Source organism: Eucalyptus grandis, chromosome 1 (genome assembly GCF_016545825.1).
Source record: "Eucalyptus grandis isolate ANBG69807.140 chromosome 1, ASM1654582v1, whole genome shotgun sequence".
Taxonomy (NCBI): Eukaryota; Viridiplantae; Streptophyta; class Magnoliopsida; order Myrtales; family Myrtaceae; genus Eucalyptus; species Eucalyptus grandis.
Window position 1 is genome coordinate 5637397 of NC_052612.1, and position 22431 is coordinate 5659827.

General features: G+C 40.9%; 2 protein-coding genes and 1 pseudogene across 3 annotated transcripts; 1 reads left to right on the plus strand and 2 right to left on the minus strand.

Annotated features, from left to right (window-relative positions):
* The first annotated feature begins 1883 nt into the window (after window positions 1-1883).
* On the plus strand, window positions 1884-9037 carry LOC120286006 (pentatricopeptide repeat-containing protein At4g18975, chloroplastic-like). 2 transcript variants are annotated; one of them, XM_039312194.1, is made up of 8 exons: window positions 1884-2144; window positions 2734-2821; window positions 3246-3368; window positions 5027-5143; window positions 6638-6781; window positions 7002-7214; window positions 7811-8013; window positions 8519-9037. In XM_039312194.1, the coding sequence occupies exons 2-8, from the start codon at window positions 2792-2794 to the stop codon at window positions 8580-8582; spliced, it is 894 nt and encodes a 297-aa protein (XP_039168128.1). In that variant the 5' UTR covers window positions 1884-2144; window positions 2734-2791; the 3' UTR covers window positions 8583-9037. The 2 variants fall into 2 exon arrangements, with proteins under 2 accessions (XP_039168128.1, XP_039168125.1); XM_039312191.1 differs by having other exon boundaries at window positions 1886-2144; window positions 7811-8009; window positions 8515-9037.
* Window positions 9038-10174: 1137 nt separating this feature from the next.
* Window positions 10175-13315, minus strand: LOC120293223 (annotated as a pseudogene).
* A 1126-nt stretch (window positions 13316-14441) lies between these two features.
* On the minus strand, window positions 14442-17473 carry LOC104452421 (probable enoyl-CoA hydratase 1, peroxisomal). Its single transcript, XM_039316093.1, is given in 5 exon segments — window positions 14442-14886; window positions 15366-15648; window positions 16583-16838; window positions 16841-17100; window positions 17460-17473. Coding segments are annotated over 5 exon segments (918 nt in total). The 3' UTR covers window positions 14442-14781.
* Between the last annotated feature and the right edge of the window lie 4958 nt (window positions 17474-22431).

Here is a 22431-nt window from a genome sequence, read left to right on the forward strand (position 1 = left end):
CCTTTGTTCCGATTTTGTTCTTTTGTTCCTTTGGTTTTTGTTCTTTTGTTCCATTGAAGAAGTGTTCCTTTTCAAAAGAAACGACTTTTTTTTGTTTCTTTTTTCTGTTCCTATTTCGTTCCAGAAACAAAAAAACAAAAAAGGAACAAAAACGCAACCAAACGCGTTTCTGTTCCTTTTTTGTTCCCGGGCACACTTTCCGTACAGAAGTGTGCCGGAAACGTTTACGTTTCCATGCACGCCCTTACTGTTTCAAAAGAAATACTTCTACTTACATTTTTTGCATTCATATAGCTATAACTAAAAGTTGAACTCAATCTAATGGATGTTCTCTTAAGTAAAATGGTTCTTTTTCTTTTCTTCATCATTAGAAATCAAGGCGACACAAAATAAAAAGCTTCTCATCTATATATCTCTAGAACAGAAACATCTTATATCGTTTTCTTCATTTCTAGCTCAACCAAACCGTAAATTTCTCTACCAATCTCTTTTACAATACCTCAAGACTCTTCCACAGCATCTAAAAATTATCATAGTAGGTCTTTACTTACAAAGAAATATTCCACAACTCGGTACAAAGCAAATGTTCACAATACGCATGGCCTTTTACCAAGTAAAACAACGTATCACAGCTTCCTTACAAAGTTTCGACACCTATGCTGGCTATTAATCCGACAAGCAACTTACAAAAAGCATACCATTGGTGAAGCCGAACCAAAACAGAACCGAAGGAGAGGAAGACCCACTGGATAACGTGCGACGGCACCTCACCTAGAAACCAAAGGATTTCCTTAGTCTAGTCAAAGGAATTGAACTTGAGTCGCTCACATTCCAACTCCCAAAACGAGCTGGTTCCCAAGTTTCTCGCACCCAACCTCGTAATCTACCCCGATTTTCATATGCACGGCTAGGCACAGCCATTTCGTGAACCCAGGACTCTAATCACATCCCCACTTGCCTGGATCTTTCACCGGCAGAAGAGGGAGGAGGTGTTGGGCAAGATGGGGCTTGGGGCCGGCGGCAGGGCTCCGAAAGGAACGAGGCAACGATGATTCCGCTGCTGGACGGAGGCACGAGGCTAAGAAGGGCAAAGATCGGGTTGGACTTTTGGCGGGACAAAGCAAGAACAGAGGAGAGAAGAAGTGGGTGTCTCCATTGAGAGAGAGAAAGAACACAGAAGGGAAAATAGTTGCCGCAGCAGCCGTTTCAGAGAGAACAAAAGAGGAAAAGATAAAAGAAAGAAAATAAAATAAAAATATAGGTGTAGCCTTCCCTTCCTTTTTCAGCTACACCTGGATACTATGTGGGGGAATAGAAAAAATTTCCTCTCACTATAATTCTCTTTCCCCACATACGAAGTGGGTCATCGCTGAAATTTAATTTTTGAAATAATATCAAATATGCTCAATCTAACTAAAGAGGAACGAAACTAGAATTTGGGCATCATAGCCTCTTTGTCGATCAGCGCGAGGTCGGCCTCGCCTTGGCTGGGCAGCCTCGACAGCTTGGCCGCCAACTATGACTAGGCTGACAACCAACCAAAGAAAAATACAAGAAAAAAAGAAGAAGGAAAAATATGAGAGAGAAATTTGTTTTCGAAAGTGTTGGGTTTTTCTTATTTTTTGTTTCGTTCAAATTTATTTCTAGAATAGAAATGTTAGTAATAAAAACATAAACAAACGCGTTTTTGTTTTTTTTATTCTTCGAAATTTAAAAAAAAAAAAAGAAACAGAAATTATGTTCATGACCGGAGAAAAAAAAAAAACAAACAAACGCACCATTAATTTCTCTACCGTAAAAATTTAGAATTCCTCAAATTTTCATGCATTTTATTTAACCGCCGTTTATATTTCCGATTTTCCACCCCTCCATTTTCTGAATATCCACATTTCCCCCCAGAAAGCATAGAGTGAAATTGGATTCGCCAAACGCTCCTGCCAAAGCCCTTCGTTCCTCCGCCACCGACCATCGACCGCCGCCTCGGAAGCCCCATCGGCGCCGCCGTAGACCGGCGGCTCCGTGGCAACCGCAGTCGCACTTCACGCCGCGTAGCAGCGACCGCCGCAATCGCCGCGGCCGCGCTCCACCGTACGCAGCCACCGCAGCATCGGCTGAGCGCTCGCGGCCGCCGCCACAGCCCCTGAGTCCGTCGCCCTCTCTCTCTCTCTCTCTCTCTCTACAGCGACTTCTCGTTCAAGTGGTTTTCATACAGCGACTTACCGTTGAACTGCGACTATGAACCTTTTCGCATGAATTGGTCTGGTGCCGCGGCCATTCCTAGTTGGTGTTCAGTAGTGCAGGATGAGTGGCGGCGTGCCAGCCCTTGGCTATTTTAGCGTCCGGAATGCAGTTAGATGTTTCGACTGATTTTGCTGACAAAGTTATGATCTTGGATGGTTTCATAGAGCAATGCTAGGTATGCTAAGATGGGTCTCCTAAATCGGTACGTTAAGTGATGCTAGTTGCAGCAGACTGCGAATAGGTCTTAATACGAGCTTGCCGCGTCGCATTGTACCAATTAAGTGAACCGGGCTTAGTATGCAAGCACCATTCAGTTAGTATGCAAGCGTTAGCATGGGGGCTCTCTGTCGTCGACATTGAGGTGTGTTTGTTTTTGGCATGATGACTCTTAGAAGAGTTACATGATGAGAATTTTTGCGTGTTTTGTGATGGTTGGACCATGGTTACTGTCGGTGCTCCTTTGTACTTGACTCAGGAGTTGTTCTTCCACAGGACCTGGAGATGGAGTATCCCCTGAATTTGTGAGGTTGAGTCAAGAGACCCCCCACCGATGCGGAGATCATTGGCAATATCCTCCCTGGTGAGCCCTTCTCTTTTCATTCTCCCCTCAATATCATAATTGCTTCTGCACGGATGGCCTTGTGTCACTTGTCTAAGTAATTGAGACTTGAATTATATTTGAGCATTGACATTTTTAATAATTGATCCAGTAAAACTTAGTTAATCTTGCTGTGGTCTTCATCTCCACTGTCCTTCCTGATGATATTGATGTAGTTCTGTTGAGTTCTCTGTTCCTTGAAACCCATAATATAGAGTCCTAAACTTTGCAATGACTTGTAGAGGACTTTTCCCTGTTGTTACATGCTTTGAATCATTGTCAATTTCCAGAAGTTGCATTTGATGACAATTTTCTTTGTAATTGGCTTATGAGGGGGACTTGTCTTTGAACTGATTAATGATACATTGGAGACTATAACATATGCTGATATGGTTGCTTTGCACAGGTTGGACGTTTAACTCAATATGGAGTGGTTCGTGTCGAGAAACTTGGTTCCAGTTACACTACAATGGTCCAGTCTCATATATATGGAAATTGCACTGGTGGAGCAGAAGAGTCATCATTAAAGGTGCTTACTAAATCATTTTTGTGTGCTCTGATTGGTAAAATCAGCCCACTTTTTTAGGTTAACTTGTTCTTGGAAATGAAGTAGCATAAGTGATCAAAATAAGAAAACACAAGTTCTGCCCTCTTTCTTTTTAAGGGAGGCCTGAGGTTGTCCCCTCCTGTCAATGTATCCTTGTAGGTCCAGTAATAATATGTTTTTGAAGAATGAGTTATTGCTTGTTTAAGGAATTAGGGATTAATCTTTTTTGATGGAGCTTCTGTTTCTTGTGTATTCAACCCCATTATTGATCATATATATGCCTTTAACCGTAGATTTGCAGGTGCCTTTTTTAGTCATTCTTTGTGTTTACCCTTTCATATTCTTTGCATTTACTCTTAGATTGATGCACCTTTGCTATACCATCTGTAGAAAACATGCAGCAGGTACTGCAATTGAATGTGCCTTGTAAGCTTTTTATTTAACAAGGAAAATGATAGGATTGAAAAGGTGAAGTTTGATGTAGGCCTATTGCTATAGAGAGTTTCTTAGGAATCCCTTTGTGCTTTTAATGTAACGGTTCAATTACATGTGCTCCATGGCTTGCTTGATTCGACTTGTATGCCTTTCATCCAAAATCCTTGACATAATTTTTTTCTCTGTGGTCCTTCTCAATATCTAAAAATAACATCTGCTGTAACTGTATATCTCCTCAACCTCCTTGTTTGATAGATGGCCTTTTCAGTCAACTTTCCTTGCTCACTCATATGGAATTCTCTTTTGTGGTTTGAGATATTTGAAAGCTTCATTTAGAAGTTGCTCTCCTATGATGGTCATTGAAGACAGAAGAATATGTTGACGCAGAATGCGCTGCTGATGTTAGAAGGTTCACATTTGGCATTGGTGGTAACCTAGTTTATTAGTGAAGTAAACTTCTAGATCAAGTGCAGATGCTGAGTATACAGTTGTGACAGGAGATGTTATCAGACTTATTTTGCCTGAGAAATTAGTTGAAGTTGTAGGACTAAAAAGTTGAGCAACTGATCTTACTCTATTGTGATGAAAAAGCGACTGCTATTGGCGTTGATCAGAGTCTGGTTCAGTGTGTTAGAGCAGGACATATATTGAAATTAACAAGAATTTCTCAAGTGAAACTAGACAACAGGCTCATTTGTAGATCTTTCGTGAAAGTGACTGGTAGATATTTTCACCTTGGGCTAAGAGTATAATCATTTTTATTCCCTTGTTTGCAAGATGGGCATGGAAAATATCTAGCCTCCATCATGGGGGGAATACCAAGAGGGTTTTTTCTTTTTGGTGGGTGGCTGACATGTAATATTAGGTAGTGTCATATTGATAATCAAGACATATGTATTGGGTGTAACTTGTATCATACAACTTACCTTTCTACGCTCTTCTGTCTTCTATCAATCCCCAAATCACGTCAGAAAAGTATTCATTTTGAAGCTCCCATGGCATATGCAGATTTAGTGGTCTATTGCAAATTTTTAGAATTGTTGGTGTATGGACAGACCTGTATGTGCAGGATGTTCCCCGATGATTAGCCTTCCAGTTTATCCTTCACCTCAACCAACTTCAAAATTCATTGCAATTATATCTGTCTTAAGTTTCTTTTTTCGTAGTTGCAGTTGTTTGACTTGAACTTGGTGATTGTATTGCAGGTAGAGGGTGATGCTCATGCTGCCTTACATGGTGGGCAGGAAATAGAAAGATCACAGAAGCCCAGGATCGGAGAAAATGTTTCGAGAAACGATAGGTTCAATTTTCTAATTAGCACAGTAAGTATTACTGGATGAAAGTAGTTCTTGAACATGAAACTTCGTAGAACGCTGCTCCGTAAGTGAAGCTAATATGAGAGTCATTCCTCTAATTTGCCATATATTAGGATAGAAAATCACATTAGCAGGAAGTTGACTGATAAGTAGAATCTAATTATATTCCAGGAAATTTTGGAGTGTGAGTTAGTATAATTGTGTGAAAGCTTGTCATACACTGAAGGTAAATTAGCAAGAAAATCATGTGATGAATGTCTCATGTCACTTTGTCAATTTAGGTAAATGATGCAGCACGAATAACCAAGCAAGCTGAGAGCCATCAGCAGTGGAAATAGCTGCACTAGAATCAAGTTTTCTTGTAAATAGGCATTGTATTTTCAACAACTCAAATAAGAGACCTATGGGTTTACAATTCTTCTTTTAGCTTGAGTTGTAGTATCAAGTAGATTTCTTGGGTTTCTATTTATAATGGAATTGGGTTCTAGGTTCCTATTGCTACTTGGAATAGGTTTTGAAGGGCTTTATAATGACGTTATTAATTCATCACGTTTATTGAAGTATTATAACTCCTATGCTTTTTTTACTATTGTGATGCAGTTTTATATTTAAGCATGATGCTTAAGGTGTGGTGTTTATGAGCTTTATGTGTGATGTTTAAAAGAATTTACTGTTCTTTATTTAGGCGTTGTGCTCAAGACCTCCTAAGCATTATAATCTAGGGTTCTTAAGCATCATTTCAAGGCATGAATTTCATCACACAACTCCATAGCAAACAACTGCTAAAATGTCAAAATTTATCATTAATATCATATCATATTTAAAAATTCTGTTATAATGTATTCCAACTTGAAATCAGATGCTTATATAGAAAACATAGATCCTACTTCAAATAGAAATGAGAAACCTAATGTCCTGTTTAAATAGAAAAGGAACTTGACTAAATTCTTAATGACTTGGATCAAAGCCAACTGATAAGACAATTAATCTATTAAAACTCTTACTATTGAAACATAGGTCCATCATCATCTCACTAGCAAATTGTTTCATTTTGTTTGCTGCATCATCATGCTATATACTCTCCCTAATTCTTCCTTCCAAGATCCTCATTCCATTCATGTTATGACCGGCTGCTGAAATGCTGAGCTGCAACTAGTTGCTCTTTATTGCATAACTTCTTCCTCAATATACTTTGTCATATACTTAGTCTAGCTTCCGTTGGTAGTAACTAGCTTTGTCAATCACCCTCAGAAGGCCCTGCTATAATTTAAAATCCATTTGACTTTCATCTTATCAACAACCGTGCCTAATCAGAACCCCCAAATAAGTTTTGACATGCAAAGCCATTGGGAATGGTTTCGGTTTGCAAATGCACTCTTGGTTTTGTGTAGCAACTTAATCTTCTTCCACTTGTTGACTTTATTGAAGAATTTTTACAGACGTTTCTTCAGGTAATATATTCGTGCGTTTTCTCATTGCTTTACTTCTTAAAAACGACAGCTCTTTGATCTGAAGGACAGCAAACAATCAGTTTATGGTGCTCTGGATGCCTGGGTTGCATGGGAACAAAAATTTCCACTTGCTTCAATTAGGAGGGCATTGATTGTTCTTGAGAAACAACACCAGTGGCATAGGATAGTCCAGGTAATCTCAGTAGAATTTCCCTGAGAAACATTTGCTGTGAGCTGCTAAAATTGTTAAATTTTGTAGGATGAATGTCTTGTTGATCTTTGTTTCAGAAGAAGTGTGAGATTTTGTAGTTCTTTTCTATTTTTGTTCTTTGAGCTTGCCGCACTCAAAAGGTAGTGCACTATGAGCAGTCGGTCTGTCTGACTTTAGACCTGGTTTTGCCTTGCACTTTTAGGTAATTAAATGGATGCTGAGCAAGGGACAGGGAAACACAATGGGTACATATGGAATGTTGATCCGGGCTCTAGACATGGATCATAGAGCGGAAGAAGCCCACAGATTTTGGGTGAAGAAAATCGGTAGTGATCTACATTCTGTACCATGGAGTCTGTGCACCAGCATGATAGCAATCTACTATCGAAACAATATGCTGGAGCATCTTATAAAGGTAGGAATTCTGTGGAACTTAAAATTCACATGCTTCAAGTAAAAGGACATTATGACGTGAAACTCTGACCAACAAGCTAAACTTTAACTTACAAGACCATGGTAGTCTTTGACAAGAAGATTTTCAGAAATTCTTGAATTCATGAGATGTTTGCGGCGACATCCTGATAATGATAATTACCAAATCTATGAGGCCTCAGCGAAGTTCTGAGAAGAAATTTTATGCATAAGCATAGAAAAATCAAATTTTACATCAAGTTTCCTGTGAACTCTACTTAAAAGAGAGTTTCTGCCGCTCAATCTCATATTAAGAAGGTTCGTATGGAAATGATTTTGGATTGCATCCTCCTCCGTCTCTCTCAAATACCATCTTTTGCTACACCAAGCTGTCATTTCTTTTTTGGAACAACTATTAAAGAATATTTAAATTTAAAAATTCAGTGATCTTTGAATAGTTGCCCGTTGTCTATCTATTTTGTTTATTATGTTTAGATGATTATGATTAATTAGTCCATCTCTAGCTTGTTAGGAGCTGGCTTTTCTTTTGTTTTCCTACAATTCCTGAACCTTGTACATTTTACCTTGATAAATGTGAAGCTTTTCAAAGGCCTTGAATCTTTTGATCGGAAGCCACCAGAGAAGTCAATAGTTCAGAAGGTGGCAGATGCATACGAGGTTTCAGGCCTAGTTGAAGAGAAAACAAGAATTTTAGAGAAATATGATTGTCTTTTCACAGAATCACCCAAAGGCTCCATGAAACATACCAAATCCAGTTCAAAGAAGGGGAAGAAATCAGGTCAGTAATCTAAGAATATATTATTTACTGTCGCCATACTCAAATATTAAAGTTATATGCAAATCTCTAGATTAATTTCTGTGTAATGAAAACGAATGGTGCTGATTGGAGCCAATATATGATGGTAGTGAATTTATCATCTCAAGTCCAAAAGAAAGAATTTCAGACGGTTCATGTATTTAAGCATGATGTGGATGGGATTTTCTTTCATGTATCCAAAAGAAAGAATCTTTCGAGCCAATCAAAGTTGTGGATGGGATTTGTTTTCCTGCCAATGGCGTTATGATGTATTGGTGTGGTGATAATAAATTCTATGCATACCGTTGCTCAAATTCCCCGAAAAGTTCATGTGATACATGTTCTTTGAGTATTCAACATCGATGGTTCTGTTGAGCTGTTTTCCTTTTTAAACTTCTCTGAGCATATAGCATTTCGCATCTCTCATATTTTTCAAAGTTGGACCTGCCATTTAATCCGTGTATCGTCTCTTAATACTGTCCTTCAGTTTCGAGGAAAAAGACGGACCTGCCATTAGAGCCTTCAATGAAGACAGACACACACAACCAGGATTAAAGACGAGACCAGGGTGCGGCTTTTGCTGAGCATTTCTTGGTGTCCTTTGTCATGTGATATTTAATGGCCAAACCTTTTGATGGTTGTGGCATTTGGCAGCCTTCTAACAACAAGAAAAGGAAGACATGGCGATGGCTAGACTGTTAAAGCAGTATCAAATGGATTTGGTCTTTAACACATAAGGAAGGTAATCAAAAATGACATCGAAACGATTTTTTCTTCTATACCAGAAATGTGCTCGAGGCCAGTTTCAGAAATGAAGATGGAGAGTATCAATTTTGACTTAGAGAAAGTGTATTGGTAGAACAAACGTGTTATGTGGATACTATGATCGATTTGTCATTTCATAGCATAATTATGCTTTTCAATCATAGCATATGAGGTGGTTATGGGAGTGAATGTAGTCTGAAACACAGCAATTTTCTGGCTCCTAAGCAATTGTTGGATACTAAAAATGCCACGTCCCAACTTCTCGGTTAAATTTCCACTTTGATGTTGTGTCCGGATTGTATTAGTGCCGAAAATGACCACACCGGATCGGCGCGGCATTTCTTCCTGTGAGTCCTGTGTGACATGAGGACTTCTAGCAAATCAAGCAAGAAAGCCCCGACACCAAGCTCATCGCACCATCTGGGTTCTGAACCCACGATGCAACCGTTATCTTGGATCAGCAAGGTAGACACGAGGTTTGGAAGATTAGCCAAAGGAAGGGGAAGGAAATCTACCCCGACTTGGCCAAGTAGGATAAACTCATCAACGATATCAAATTTAAGAACCTTACATGCAGTGAGAACCTTCAGAACATTTTCATATCAGACTTGAGTTGCCCAAACTTCATGGCCAATGCAGCAAGGTATCTACTCTGTTTTCCCATGTATTTCAATTGAAGGTATCACAAGAACACTAAGTTCATAATCGTTTCAGAGCTGGTAAAATTGTTACTCTTACAAGAATCGTAGAACTGAATACACTCTTTCGGTGTTTTAGTATAGTGCTCCAGCGGCATGTCAGTTTGAAATGTTGCTCCCAGCCGTGCATCATGAGATGTCTAGACAATGATAAAAACGCAATTGCCTTGGATTTGGCCAAAATCAGAAGAAACATGAATTCATTTTGATTATCAGTGTTGTAAAGCACTTCGAATAGAGATTGGTGAATCTAGCACAGAGCCTCTGGATATCAGATCATGGTTCAAGAATAAAATAATGACTGTTATATCGTCGTGAAAATGCCGAACCTTCTTGTCGATTTTGCGAAGATCTGAATAACGCATTTTCGCTTTTTGCGGCTTCTTGAGAGCAGCCTTAATCAGCCTTTTTGGCACTTCCTGGGGGAAAGGAAAAGAAAAACAGATACTTGCCCATAAATACTCAGGAAGATAAGTCAGTTGAGAGTGCCAACAGAGCTAATTTATTTTCCAACACTTTTAAAATAAAATAAAGATGGACTGCATCAGAATGCCTAGTAATGTAAAATCCATGCAAACTAATAAGAAGAAGCAATCTCAATGCTCATGAAAACTGTCATAACAAATGTTAAGTCTCCACAGAAGAAAAATGGCCATGAAAGTTCTACAAAGAGAAAATCTTACCGCCCGAGGATGGCTGTTGACAATCTCTACTGCTTTCTCATTAGTCAAATGTTCCCATAGGCCATCAGATGCAAAAATAAGAAAAGAATCATTTGGATGAATAAGGTGAGAGATAATTGCCGGATCAGCAGTTAAAATAGGCATATTCAAAGGCTGAGGAAGTCTGAATTTTGGATTAGCGGTTCCGTGTTGAACCGTGCATGCTTCAGGTACACATCACCAATAGACCTAGAAATCTGTGCATTTAGGTGCACAATCAGATCAGATTTATACCAGTTTTTCTATTCAAAAGATGACATCAACAACAAAAGGCAATCAATATCAAGTTGTAGATAAACTTCGATGGCTGAAATGTACTTATAGTAGGAATATCAAGTGCATTCAGGTGCATAATCAGATGAGATTCATATTGGTTTTTTCGAATCAAAAGATGACATCAACAGCAAAAGGCAACCAATGACATCAATATCAAGTCATAGATAAACTCCATGGCTGAGATGTACTTACTGTGGGAATATTTAAATATTAAATCTTACATTTATCAAACAATTTAAACTTTTGGAGCAGTTGGTTGTGATTCCACAAGATTTCCACTTATCATCATAGAAGGTATCAAGTTTCCCCCATGTGACTAGCTAGCAAGTTTCTCTATTATTTTTTCATATAAAAAACTAAATAGCATCTCTCGCTTCTTTTAAGCTATCCACAGACCACTTAACATAACTACCTTTGTCAGTTATTTGATAAATAGTACTCAATAATCTGAACCAACTTCAATTCTCAATATAAATCCATATACCCTTCCAAACATATTTATCATAGTAATTTTTTACCATTACGCATAAACATGTCAAAACCAACTTTAATCGTGGATTTGGGGTAAGTATGAATTGCGTGATTCAACAGAATTAAAAGTTATCTAGTTTGTCATTGGTCGCGAGGAAAGGAGTATCTAGTTTGTCCCAGAATTTCCAATAGACAATAAATTTTCAACCCATAATTAGAAGCATGCAATCTCGTCTACTCTTCACTACATAAAAAGTTAAAAACCAACAAGATGACAACAACGACAAGTTTCATGCTCTAACCACCACGGAACCCAAAACTTAGAATAGCAAAATTTACAGCAGGTCATCATTTAAAAGATTCCTTCACATGTTGCAGAAGGTGGAGCCCAATGCTATGTGATACTTTAAAGACTGAGGGAATTAATGGGAAATCTGTCCAAACGATCCTCCATTTGGAAGCTTAATTAAGAAGAGAAAGAGACAGAATGGAGTGCTTTCTTTCTCCATAAAAGATATAATTCATTTATAAAAATTAGAAGATCTTCCCAATCAGGCTTACATTCAGATCTTCATACCATAATTAACTGAAGATCAACTCCAGACATTGTTTAAAAATTTGAAAATTGGATCTAGGTACAAGCTAAAACAAAACAAAGAGAAAATTTTCAATCAGCCAGCAGCATCGCATGAATTGTTGAGCTAGAGACAAATACCTGAATTATGCCTTTCACTCTCCAAACTCCATGTCTGAGAACAACAATTTGGGGGTCATTTGGGTGTAGCTCTTTAAGTTCCTGCCTGACAGACTCAAAACTCGCATTATGCTCTGCTGATAGCTGTATGGCAGCAATGCCATCTGTATTGTCAACCTTCTTGCCCAATACTACCTGAGAGTCGCCAAGGTTTGCTACAAAGAGGGTCCTCTGATGTATCACTCCAACTAGACAGCAGGAACCACAGGAAGCTATATCCGGCCGAGTACTCCATAACTCTGACACAAGGGCTGTAAATCCTCCTCCGTTTCTTGATATGCCCTTTGAATGGTGTCGCATGTCACAACTCCCTCCGCTTCAGCTGATAATGCTGCATCAACACAAAGCCTAAGAGCCAAGATAAGAAGGCCCTCCTTAAATAGCACAATTACACAAAACAAGGAAAAGACAAGATACAGCAAAAAAAAGCTATGGATGCCTCCCCATTAACCATGACATCCACTGGTCTTTCTCTCAATCCCAGTTTCAACTAGGCCCATCCTACAGGCATAGCTAAGTTTAATAAGATGAAGAACATGCGCACTCGCACAGGAGAGATGATTCAGATCCGGATGCATTTAACTGTGCCTGATATAAGCTTCTGAAAGTTCAAAAGCAGAAGTTGAGCAAAGTTCTCACTCAAATTCTCTTAGTTCTCACTCAAATTCTCTTACCAAATTGGACCCAGCTACATCCTACTCGAAATGAGTCTGCTAATCCAAGATTCATTACAAATTGAACATAATTATGAGCCAAAACTAAAATAAGTAAATTAATAAAATCTGCATGCAGTACTTCACAAAGGGTATGTTAGTCGGCAAGAACGAAAATGGCTATGTGTGCCAACCTCTATAAGCCAAACGATCAGAACCCAATAAAAATTTCAGCAAACCCAGAAATCTCTGCACAACTTCGACAAGAAACTTCCAACAAATGAGAAAACCCACCACATAAAAATCCTCAATTCATCAACAACATTCCGATCAATCAAAGGGTTCAACCTCGGGGAAAGTTCATCATCAAGAAACGGACCTTGGAAGTGCCGGAACAGATGATCGCACACGTACCGGGCGGCGTCGGGCCCGCCGTGGCCGTCGTAGACGCCGACGAACGTCCCGAACCGGCCGGACTCGATCTGGCTCTGGTCCTCCAGCACCTGGTTCGCCTGCACGACGGCCATGGAGAACTCCCCCGTCGCGCACCTCCCCAGGTCCCGGAACCAGAGCAGCCCGTCCTTCCCTTCCCTCCCCCAACCGCCGCCGCCGCCGCCGCCGCCGCCGCCGCCGGAGCCAGAATTACTGTTGGTCCCGAAGGGGTTCCAACACGAGGAGAGCAGGCTCATCAAGGCCTCGAGCATCCCACATCGCTCGTCGACGCCAATGCAGTAGCCGCCGCAGCCGCCGCCGCCGCCGCCGTCGGATCCGGAGGTGTCGACGTCGCCGGAGTCGTGGGTCGCCGCCGGGGAGATCGGGGTTTTTCCAGGGCTCTCTGGAGGTTTCTAGCGGTGGCGCGTCGGGTGGGAAGAAGAAGACGAAGAGCTCATCGCTTACTGACTTTCTCCCTCTTCTCCTCTGTCGTGTAGAGAGAGAAAGAGGGGGGATGACGTGCGCGCGTGCGTCGACGCTTCGTGCGATTTGTAAATATATATATATATATATATATATATATATGTTATATATATAAATATAGCACGATGTCTTCCGACTAGGGATATTAGGCCAACAATTCGGTTGAACGAACCCTCCCGACATAAGTGAGCCCTTAGTTATTGCATAGAGTAGACTCCTAGACTCCTAGAGTTCTGACCAACAATTTAAGGACATATTAAAGTCACCTTAATTATTAGGTACGAGTACACTCCTAGACTCCTAGAGTTCAGACGAAACAATTTAAAAACATATTCAAATTTATATATATGTATGTATATATGGTTTATGTATTGGGTTAATACTCCTAAAAACTTCAAACAGATACGCTTGTAATAAATTTATTCTGAATTAATTTTCGAATCATTAGAAACCCTAATTAATATGTCCGTAAGGATTTATGCATGACTTGCCATGTCAATTAACTCATTGCCACTCAATAATTTTATGATAAAATTTGACAAAAGTTGACGATGGGTTAGTATATTATTAGTGTACTAATTTGGGGTTTTCAATGACTTAAAAATTAATTTAATATAATTTTAGGAAGTATAATAGTCTTTTGTGAGAATAATAATTTGTTATGAGTTATAAATTTTTGAAGAGATGAAGCTTAGAAAGGGTGAGACTTACAAAAATTTATGATTATTTATAATTTGATATTTTGTGATCCAAAACTTATTGTTACGATATATTAAAAATAGTTATCCAATCATTTCTCATATTTTTATCATAGATCCACTAATTTATCCATGATATTAATCCTTAAGTATATTATGACGTTTTATACTCAATTACCATTGAATTAAAATACCATAATAACGTTGGGTACAATGTCGCATCGTGCAAGACCCAATGTCCTCCTATGATTTGCAGATTCGTATCATACTAAATATTCAAGCATGATCGGCGACCGCTATTATTAAATTCTGGAATGTGGATCATACTTCTGTCGTTTCATTGATTAAATAAATATCGAATCTTATAAATGTTAAGCATGATTAGGCACATCTAGAAGCTCTTCCATCTTCAAGTATACTTAATTCGTTCAATATGAAAAGGAGAAGCAAAGCGCAGAGAACTTATTCGAGGCGGCTCCTTCGGCCGGCTGGCCGGCCAGCCCGCCTTCGACGGAAGGCTCTTTACATTGATAATGTCATTTGGAGTCCGACCAAAATGCAACCTCAATCGATGGCTCATTCAGTGATAAAGGATGGGGAGGGGCGACCTGCGCTAGGTCCCATTCCCCTCTACAGCGCCGGACGGACCGATGCATCGACCATACCGGCGGGGGAATGGAAGTACACAAAGCATCGAATCGTCCGACCGCCTTTGAGATCAAAACAGATCTCATGGCTACTTTTATTGCAAAGTTCAAACCAAAACGAGAGGTTACAAACATGCATGGTCTGCTGTCCTCCTCTACAATTTGGCAGCAGGTTTCTTTGAGCCCCGTCCTGCTATGAATTCCTGCATCTTCTTGAAGTGCTCCTTGGTCATTCCATTGTAGTATTCATGGGCCCTTTCCTGTGGAAGCAAACGGAAATATGTGATCACAACGAATATTCAAGGCGAGAAGTACGCGTAGAAAGGGTGCTCAGTTTGACAGTGTTGAGTTGAGAGACAAACAAGACTGGTTGGTAATTGACTTACTGCTAGGGACAACTTTAACAGAAGTCTTAAGTGCCATAGTGCCCCATCAGAAACATGGTACGATCGAACAAAGAGGCCAAGAGTAGAAGACAAAATTCAAGAAGGTGTACGGCAGTAACAAGAGCTACCGCACGGCTCACATTAGCCAGTTATGTGGAGAACTTACTGCTACTCTTGACTTGGTCTTCAAATATCTCCTCTTTCAGAATTCTAGTTTCATCAGTTAGTTTTGGTATTTTCCAAAGACAAATAGAACTGAAGATCAGCTCTTTCTTAACAGACTTGATACGCACAAAAGATGCATTATAGAATTAATGGATCCAAAGATGCCGAAGAGTAACAGATGTAATTACCTTCTCCAATGCAAGCGCACGGCCTAGGTCCAGCTTCAAGCCATCGTTTATGACCGACTTGTACCTCAAAACCAGGTCATGGTTGTTCTTGATGATGGCCTCGGCAATTTCTCGTGCCTTCTTCAGCAACTGACCTTCTTCAACCACATAATTTACGAGGCCCAATCGCTCGGCCTGCTCAGCAGTAAGAGGCGTGGCCGTAAGAGAAACTTCGCGAGCTTTATTGGGTCCTATGATGCGCGCGAGCTTCTGAGAGAGACCCCACGAAGGAAAGATTCCGAACCTGCAACAACACACATTCGACGACTTCAACCAATGAAGAAGCCGCTTCTGTGAATTACTCAGAAGGTAGACCACGGCAAAGGAGCGAGAACAAAACACCGAAAAGAGTGCTCTGCCACGATAAAGGGTAAACCACCGAGTGCTCTTCCCTCTAGCCAAACACCAGGAAAGCATTTCCTTTCGCAAGAATAGAAGTTGAAGCTCTTGGGAGCACTCCTATGTCCCTTGAAGAACTGATCTTTCACCGTAGCTTGTCATACCCAAGTTTTTTCCCGTGAAAGGTGAGAATTATATTGACTTTAAACCAAAAAACTGTAAGAAGCTATACAGGAAGAACTCGGCACCAAAAACTTGCACTCACGAAGACAACAGTCAGAGTGAGTGGAAGGGTGCCAAGGTGAAAGAGAGAGCAACCTGCACAGAGCAGAGGAAAGCCAAAACAGCAGCAAAAGCAAACAAAAACCGAAATCAGGGAGCACAAACAGTACACAAGCAGCGCCACCAACAATACAAAGTAAGATAAATTACGATAAATTTACGGAGAGCTACACTTTGCATAGCAATTACGATAAATGCAACTTCGATGCGATGCGACAAGCTACGAAGAGAAATTGGTCTCTCAAGGAACCACAGAAAACCCCATCCAAGCTCTTGGCAACGAATTTCGCGAACCACTCGCGACAAATTTTGGCTTGTCGCCATGATTTTACAAAACAAGCATAGCGAGCTCAGCACATCATCACTGATCCTATCAAACCAAGACGCCGAGGTAAGATAGCCGCGACCCGACAAGTTGACGACAGACCTCCTTCTACGAGACACAAATTCGGCAGGAACTTGGACATACGCACGTTGGCAACAGCAATTCGCATGAACCCGAAAGCGATGGCCAATTGCCCGAAGCAAAACAGGGAGAAAGTCAACGAATCGATCACCTGGCATGGGTATCGATGAACTTGGCACCCTTCGCGGCCACCAGGATGTCGCAGGCGAGCGCGATCTCGAACCCGGCCGTCACCGCGAACCCGCCGATGGCGCCGATGATGGGCTTGGGGCACCGCTCCATCTGGGCCACCGGGTCCCTCTCCGCGTCCTTGACGTCGCCCTTGAACACGTCCTCCGCCGCCGTGAGGTCCACGCCGGAGCAGAACGCGCGGCCCGACCCGGACAGCACGATGGCCCGCACCGACCGTCGGCGCCGAGGCTCCGGAAGGCCCCGGCGAGTTCGACCATCATCGGCCGTGTGAGGGAGTTCAGGGACTTGGGGCGGTTGATGGTGACGGAGGCGACGCCGTCCGGGCGGCGCTCGACGAGTATCAGGGGGCTGGGGTCCGCATCATCGCCGTCGGCCGGAAGGAGTTCGAGGAAATGCGTTTCTTTATGCGGGAATGGATTTGCCGATGCGATTCCGTGCGTCGATGTGCGTGCCGGGGATGGGTGACCAGGCCCATCCCTAACATTAATTAAATAATAACTCGAATAGATTTAATAGTACAATATGGAAAAAAAAAAAAAGAAAAAAAAAGTTGAAAGGTAAAGTTGGTAACCTGTGGTTGATCAGATGGTAAGTGCCCTAAATAATGTTAGCCGTTTCTTATGAAAGTTGATAATTTGATTAAAAAAACCGATAATTTGCTAAAATTAGTTGGTAAATACTTTTAAAAACATGACCAAGTAAATCAAATGAAGCCAGTAAATTGAAATGACAACGGGTTATTTTGACAACATTTGGTAACTTGCTAAAGTTTAACATTTTGTATACGGAAATCCGAATCAGTCACTGGCTAAAATACCCATGCATATATCTCTTACTTGGTGCTACTCATTTGATCAGGACTTGACGAGTTGTCGAATATTCAACGGCATAATATCTTGAACTCCACCGTCCAGAAAGACACTTCTTGATCACGTCATTCGCAGCATTGGAAAGATGGCATGGATTCACCTGTCCAAATTAACTCTACAAGGCAGAGCGCATGGAATCAGACCCCGGAATCGACCTGTACCGTAGTAGCACGACGAATTTAGATTTTTGAAACTTGCAAGAAAGGTTTGCAATTGCAATTGAGAATGGATTATCTTTCGTTAGTTTATCTTATGCAGACAAAAGGAAGAAGGTATTAGAGATTGCAATGTGGCACCGTACCGTATGAAATGTAATTGTCAATGAAGTCTCGCCTGATGCAATACGTGTCGGCATACATGAATTTCGATCCTTTCAAACTAGAGCTGGGGTCCGCAATGAGGCTTCTCAATTGGGTATTAAATAACCGAATAAGTCGATGCAACTATATGGGGTAGCTCCATTGATGTCCCTTTCAAACGTGCGCAACCTATCAGCCTCACATTCCCTACGCCAATTTTCCTCGCCCCAAGATCATAAAGTCTCTGCGAATAACATCAGCCACTTTTATGAAACATTTATAACGAATGACTTTCAGGAGCCCGATGAAAGGTCAATGGTGACTTAACAGGGGACAAATGAAAGGTCAATGGTGAGCATATAGATGAACGATGAGTGATATAATACTGTATCCAATGCAGGCTACGCTACTGAATAAAAGCCATTTGCTTTGGGGCTCTCAGCCTATTGCGTCAAGGGTAGGTGGCATTGAATGTGGCTGTCAAATCAGAACCAACCCGCGAACGTAGAACTCGAATTAGAATTCCAATGCACGATATTCTAATAACCTCTGGGGTATGCCCAAGAATTCCACCGTCAATACTGAAAGTGTCCACCTTCCTCGCTCAATAGTCGGCTTCACATCCACGCATTTGCTTAGATTGCCTTTGGTAACATTTCTGCTAAAAAATTATTCTCCAATGAAAAAAAATAGTGACACGCTTTTGCTGGGAAAAAGAAAGAAACACATTCCGTTTAAAATCAGATAATTTTTCTTTATTTCTTTTAATTTTTAGTATTTTCTTTTCTTTTTTCTCTTTCTTTTCTTTGCCGATCGCCGCCTACCGCCGTGGTCAGTAACTAGCCGGGTGACGTCCGACAAGCTCACTAGAGCCTTGCCAAGCCAGGGCGAGGCCTAGCCAAGTCGGCTCCTAAGCAAGCTCGCCTAGCCAAGCCGGCCTCCGACGAGCTCCCAGGCCTCGCCCGGCCTCGGCAAGGCTTCGGCAAGGCTCGACTCGCCCGGGCGACGCGTGATTGGCCTCGTGCCACTGGGAGGCTAAAGCCCGTCAGAGCTACACGAGGCCGAGCTCACTGCACCACGACTCGATCCAAGGTGGTCAAGCATGGCCAAGGCCGACGATCAACCAAAGAGAAATGAAACGAAAAAGAAGAAGAAAAATGAGAAAAATAACTAAGTTTTGTGTGTGTGTTTTTTTTTTTTTTTTTATGCTAGAGGAATCACCTCAGCCCAGTAAACTAGCGTAAACCTCCAGGTACTAAGTAAGCGGGAGGACCCACGACACTTAGCGCCTCCCCTGAGACTCGAACTCCTCATCTCCTCGCAGATCGCTGGAGCCTTATCCAAATAAAACCACCGCGGTCGATAGTATAAGTTTTGTGTTTTTGTTTTTTTGTTTCTTCAAAAGTGTTCCCAAGAATAATAGACAAGTTTTTTTTTGTTTCTTATTTATGTTCTAAATTTTTTCTTAAAAAAAAAAAAAGATTTTTGATTTCCGGAAACAAAAAGTATAAACAAATGTTTTTTTTTGCTTTCTGAACAAAACAGAAATTTATGTTCCGGGAACAGAAATTTGTGTTCCGGAAAACAGAAACAAAAATAAACAAACAAGCCCTTTATTGTCACGGATCAATGAAACTGTACTCGACCGATTACCTGGCTTGAGAAGGGACTCATTGCGGGAATTTCGGCCGACCCGGTTCCTTCACAAATCAAAAGAGAAATTGTTTACTTACACTCGACCCCCCACGAACCTTCACTCCTCTCCAACTCTTGTAATCGATCTTGGAAGTTGATGCAGATCACTCGAAATAGTAAGTCCCGCCCATGACTGCAAGTGCATTTATGTCATTGAACTTAAAATAGTAAATCCTGACTGGAGACACAGAAAAAAAAAACAAAAAAAAGGAGCAGAAGTATAAGAATAAGATAGCTGGAGAGTTCATGTGAAAGCTTGATTTGAGCAGGCTGCGTCTGTAATCCGTGATTCAATGGCCATCTCTAGATGGGGTTGGTTTCGGAGAGTTATTGCGTGCGAGTGCTAGCCCATCACTACATCTTAATGGTTGCTCTCCAATTCACGCTGATGATATCGTTTTTCCCTACTTGAACTTTTCAAGAAATGGGAACTTCGAGGTCGAAGTATTTTGTCCATAGGATCTTGTCGACGAGTGTTCTAAGGCACTTGAAACATGCTTGTTGAGGAATTGTTTTATATTCGAAACATCGATTATGTACATGATGAGGAAAGTTATCGGATTCAGAAAATAAGTTGATAATTTGATTTTTTTTTAATTATAATTCATGTACGGTTAAACTAAATGAAAGTTAGTAAACACCTCAATTAAGAGCTGATGATATAGAGCTGGTTAATAAATTTCATCAGCAAAAAATTGGTAAATCATAATCAATTAAACCGAATAAATTGGTTTGTGCCTTGAATAAAAGTTGGTAGCTGAAAAAATCAATAAGTAACTCAAGTTGGTAAATTTCTATTGAGTTAGTGTTACTCCAATGCAAGGTGGTAATTCAGTGGCTCAAACAAACATTGAGAAGTGGCTTAAACAAAGGGAAAAGTGTTAAAAAGTCATAAACCTTTTTGTATTTGTGTCAATTTATTCATAAACCTTTTTTGGTGTTAATTTAGTCATAAACATTTTTACATTGTGACAATTTAGTTATTTCATGCTAATTTTAATGGATTTTGCTGACGATGATGCCAATAGTTAACGTGGCCTAATTGGCTGTGATGGGGAAAACTTTAATAATATTTTAATATTTTTAAATTTTCTTTTTCTTTTCTTTTTCTTTTTTTCTTTTTTCCTTCTTCTCCTTCTTCCAGCTGATCGTCGGACCTCGACAACCAACCAAAGACGACAACCGAGAGGTCAACCAAGGCACGGCCGGCAAGGTCGATCTCAACCCGTCACACCACTTTGCTAGTGGCCAATGGCAAGGCGGCCTCACGGCGGGCGAGGCTCGCCGCCCAAATTTGGCAAGGGTCAAGCCTCGCTCATGGCCGGCGAGGCTCGCCCACCCGACGCCTATCGTGGGCAAGGCTTGACCTCGCCAAATCCGACAAGAGTGAGCCACTCCGCCCTCCAACCAAGCCTCGAGGAACCTTGTGCTGGACGATAAGGTTTGAACCTCGCCCATGATCGGCAAAGCTCGACCTCACCAAATTCGATGAGGGCGAGCCTCGCCGCCCAGCCTCAAGGTCAACCCTCGCCGAAAAACCAACGAGGTTGACCTCAACCTCATTGGCCGTCACTCCTAGTCGACCTCATCGGCCGTCATCTCACGGCTAGTCGTCGAGGTCCATCGATCACTTGGAGGAAGAAGGAGGAGAAGGAAATGTCAAAGAAAATCCACCAAAATTTGGCTGAAAATGACTAAATTAGCACAACGTAAAAAATTTTAGAACTAAATTGACAAAAAAAAAAAGGTTTAGGACTAAATTGACACAAATGTAAAAAATTTAGGATTTTTTTAACATTTTTCCCCTTAAACAAATGGTAACCTAAAATTAGGCCATAACTTAATCCGATTAAAATTGGCAATTCTTTCAAACTATGATTGATCATTAAATATAAAATGGGCAACTTTAACATGATAAGAAAGCCAATATGTTATAAATTATCAAACAGAAGTTGGTAATTTAATATGTGAGTTGATAATAAGTTATCATATAAGTAATTTACCAGTCACTTTTCTGTTACCAACTTCATTTGACATTCACCTCCTTTTTCATAATTTTAGAAGCATGGAATAGTGTTCTCTTTGCCATTTCATTTTCGCTGAATTCGCAGTCTCAAGTTCATTCGAAATTTGGGTTACAAAGCGAAGCCGCAGTTGAAGGATGGCCAGAACATCTGGAGGGCAGTTCTTAAATCATGTAAGTCCGGACTCCCAGAGATCCTTACAGACAGTGATATTCGAGTGCGAAAGGTACATGGCCACTCTCAATGTTTACTCGAGTTCGGCTTCTCAAACATCTCAACTCAACGAATTGCCATAATCAACAAGTATCAGTCAAAATGGGCACTTGCAACTGCAATTTCTTGCTTCCATGGAGCAATGAGCAATCTGATGAAACACACTGTTTTGAGCTTCCTTGCCTGAGACAAGAACATCTTTTTCCCCATGTGTCAAGTTACATATATTATTTCAAATGAATAGCGTTGAATATCTGTGGATGGTTTACTGTTTCCTCTATGTAATACCCTTTCTCTAATCCAATTAGGCGAAATCCGAATCGATCACTAGCTATATCCATGCATATATGTCTCACTTTCTGCTGCTTATTTGATCAGGTTTCAACGAGTTGCCGGATATTCATCGGTGTGATATCTTGAACTCCACCATCACAAGACGCTTCGCAATTATGACGTTCGTAGCATCCGAAGGATGGTATGGATCCCAGAAGACATACTTCGGACCTGTCCGGGGCAAACACTAGAAGGCGGACCGCAAGGTATCAGACTTAAACCGACCTGCAGCGTAGCAGCATGACGAATATGGGTTTTCAAAACTGTAAGAAAGGCTTCCAATGAAATTGAGAATCGATCATCATTAGTTGGCGAATCTTAGACAGACGTAAGGAAGAACTAGAGATTGCAGTGTAGTGCTGTACCGTATGAAAC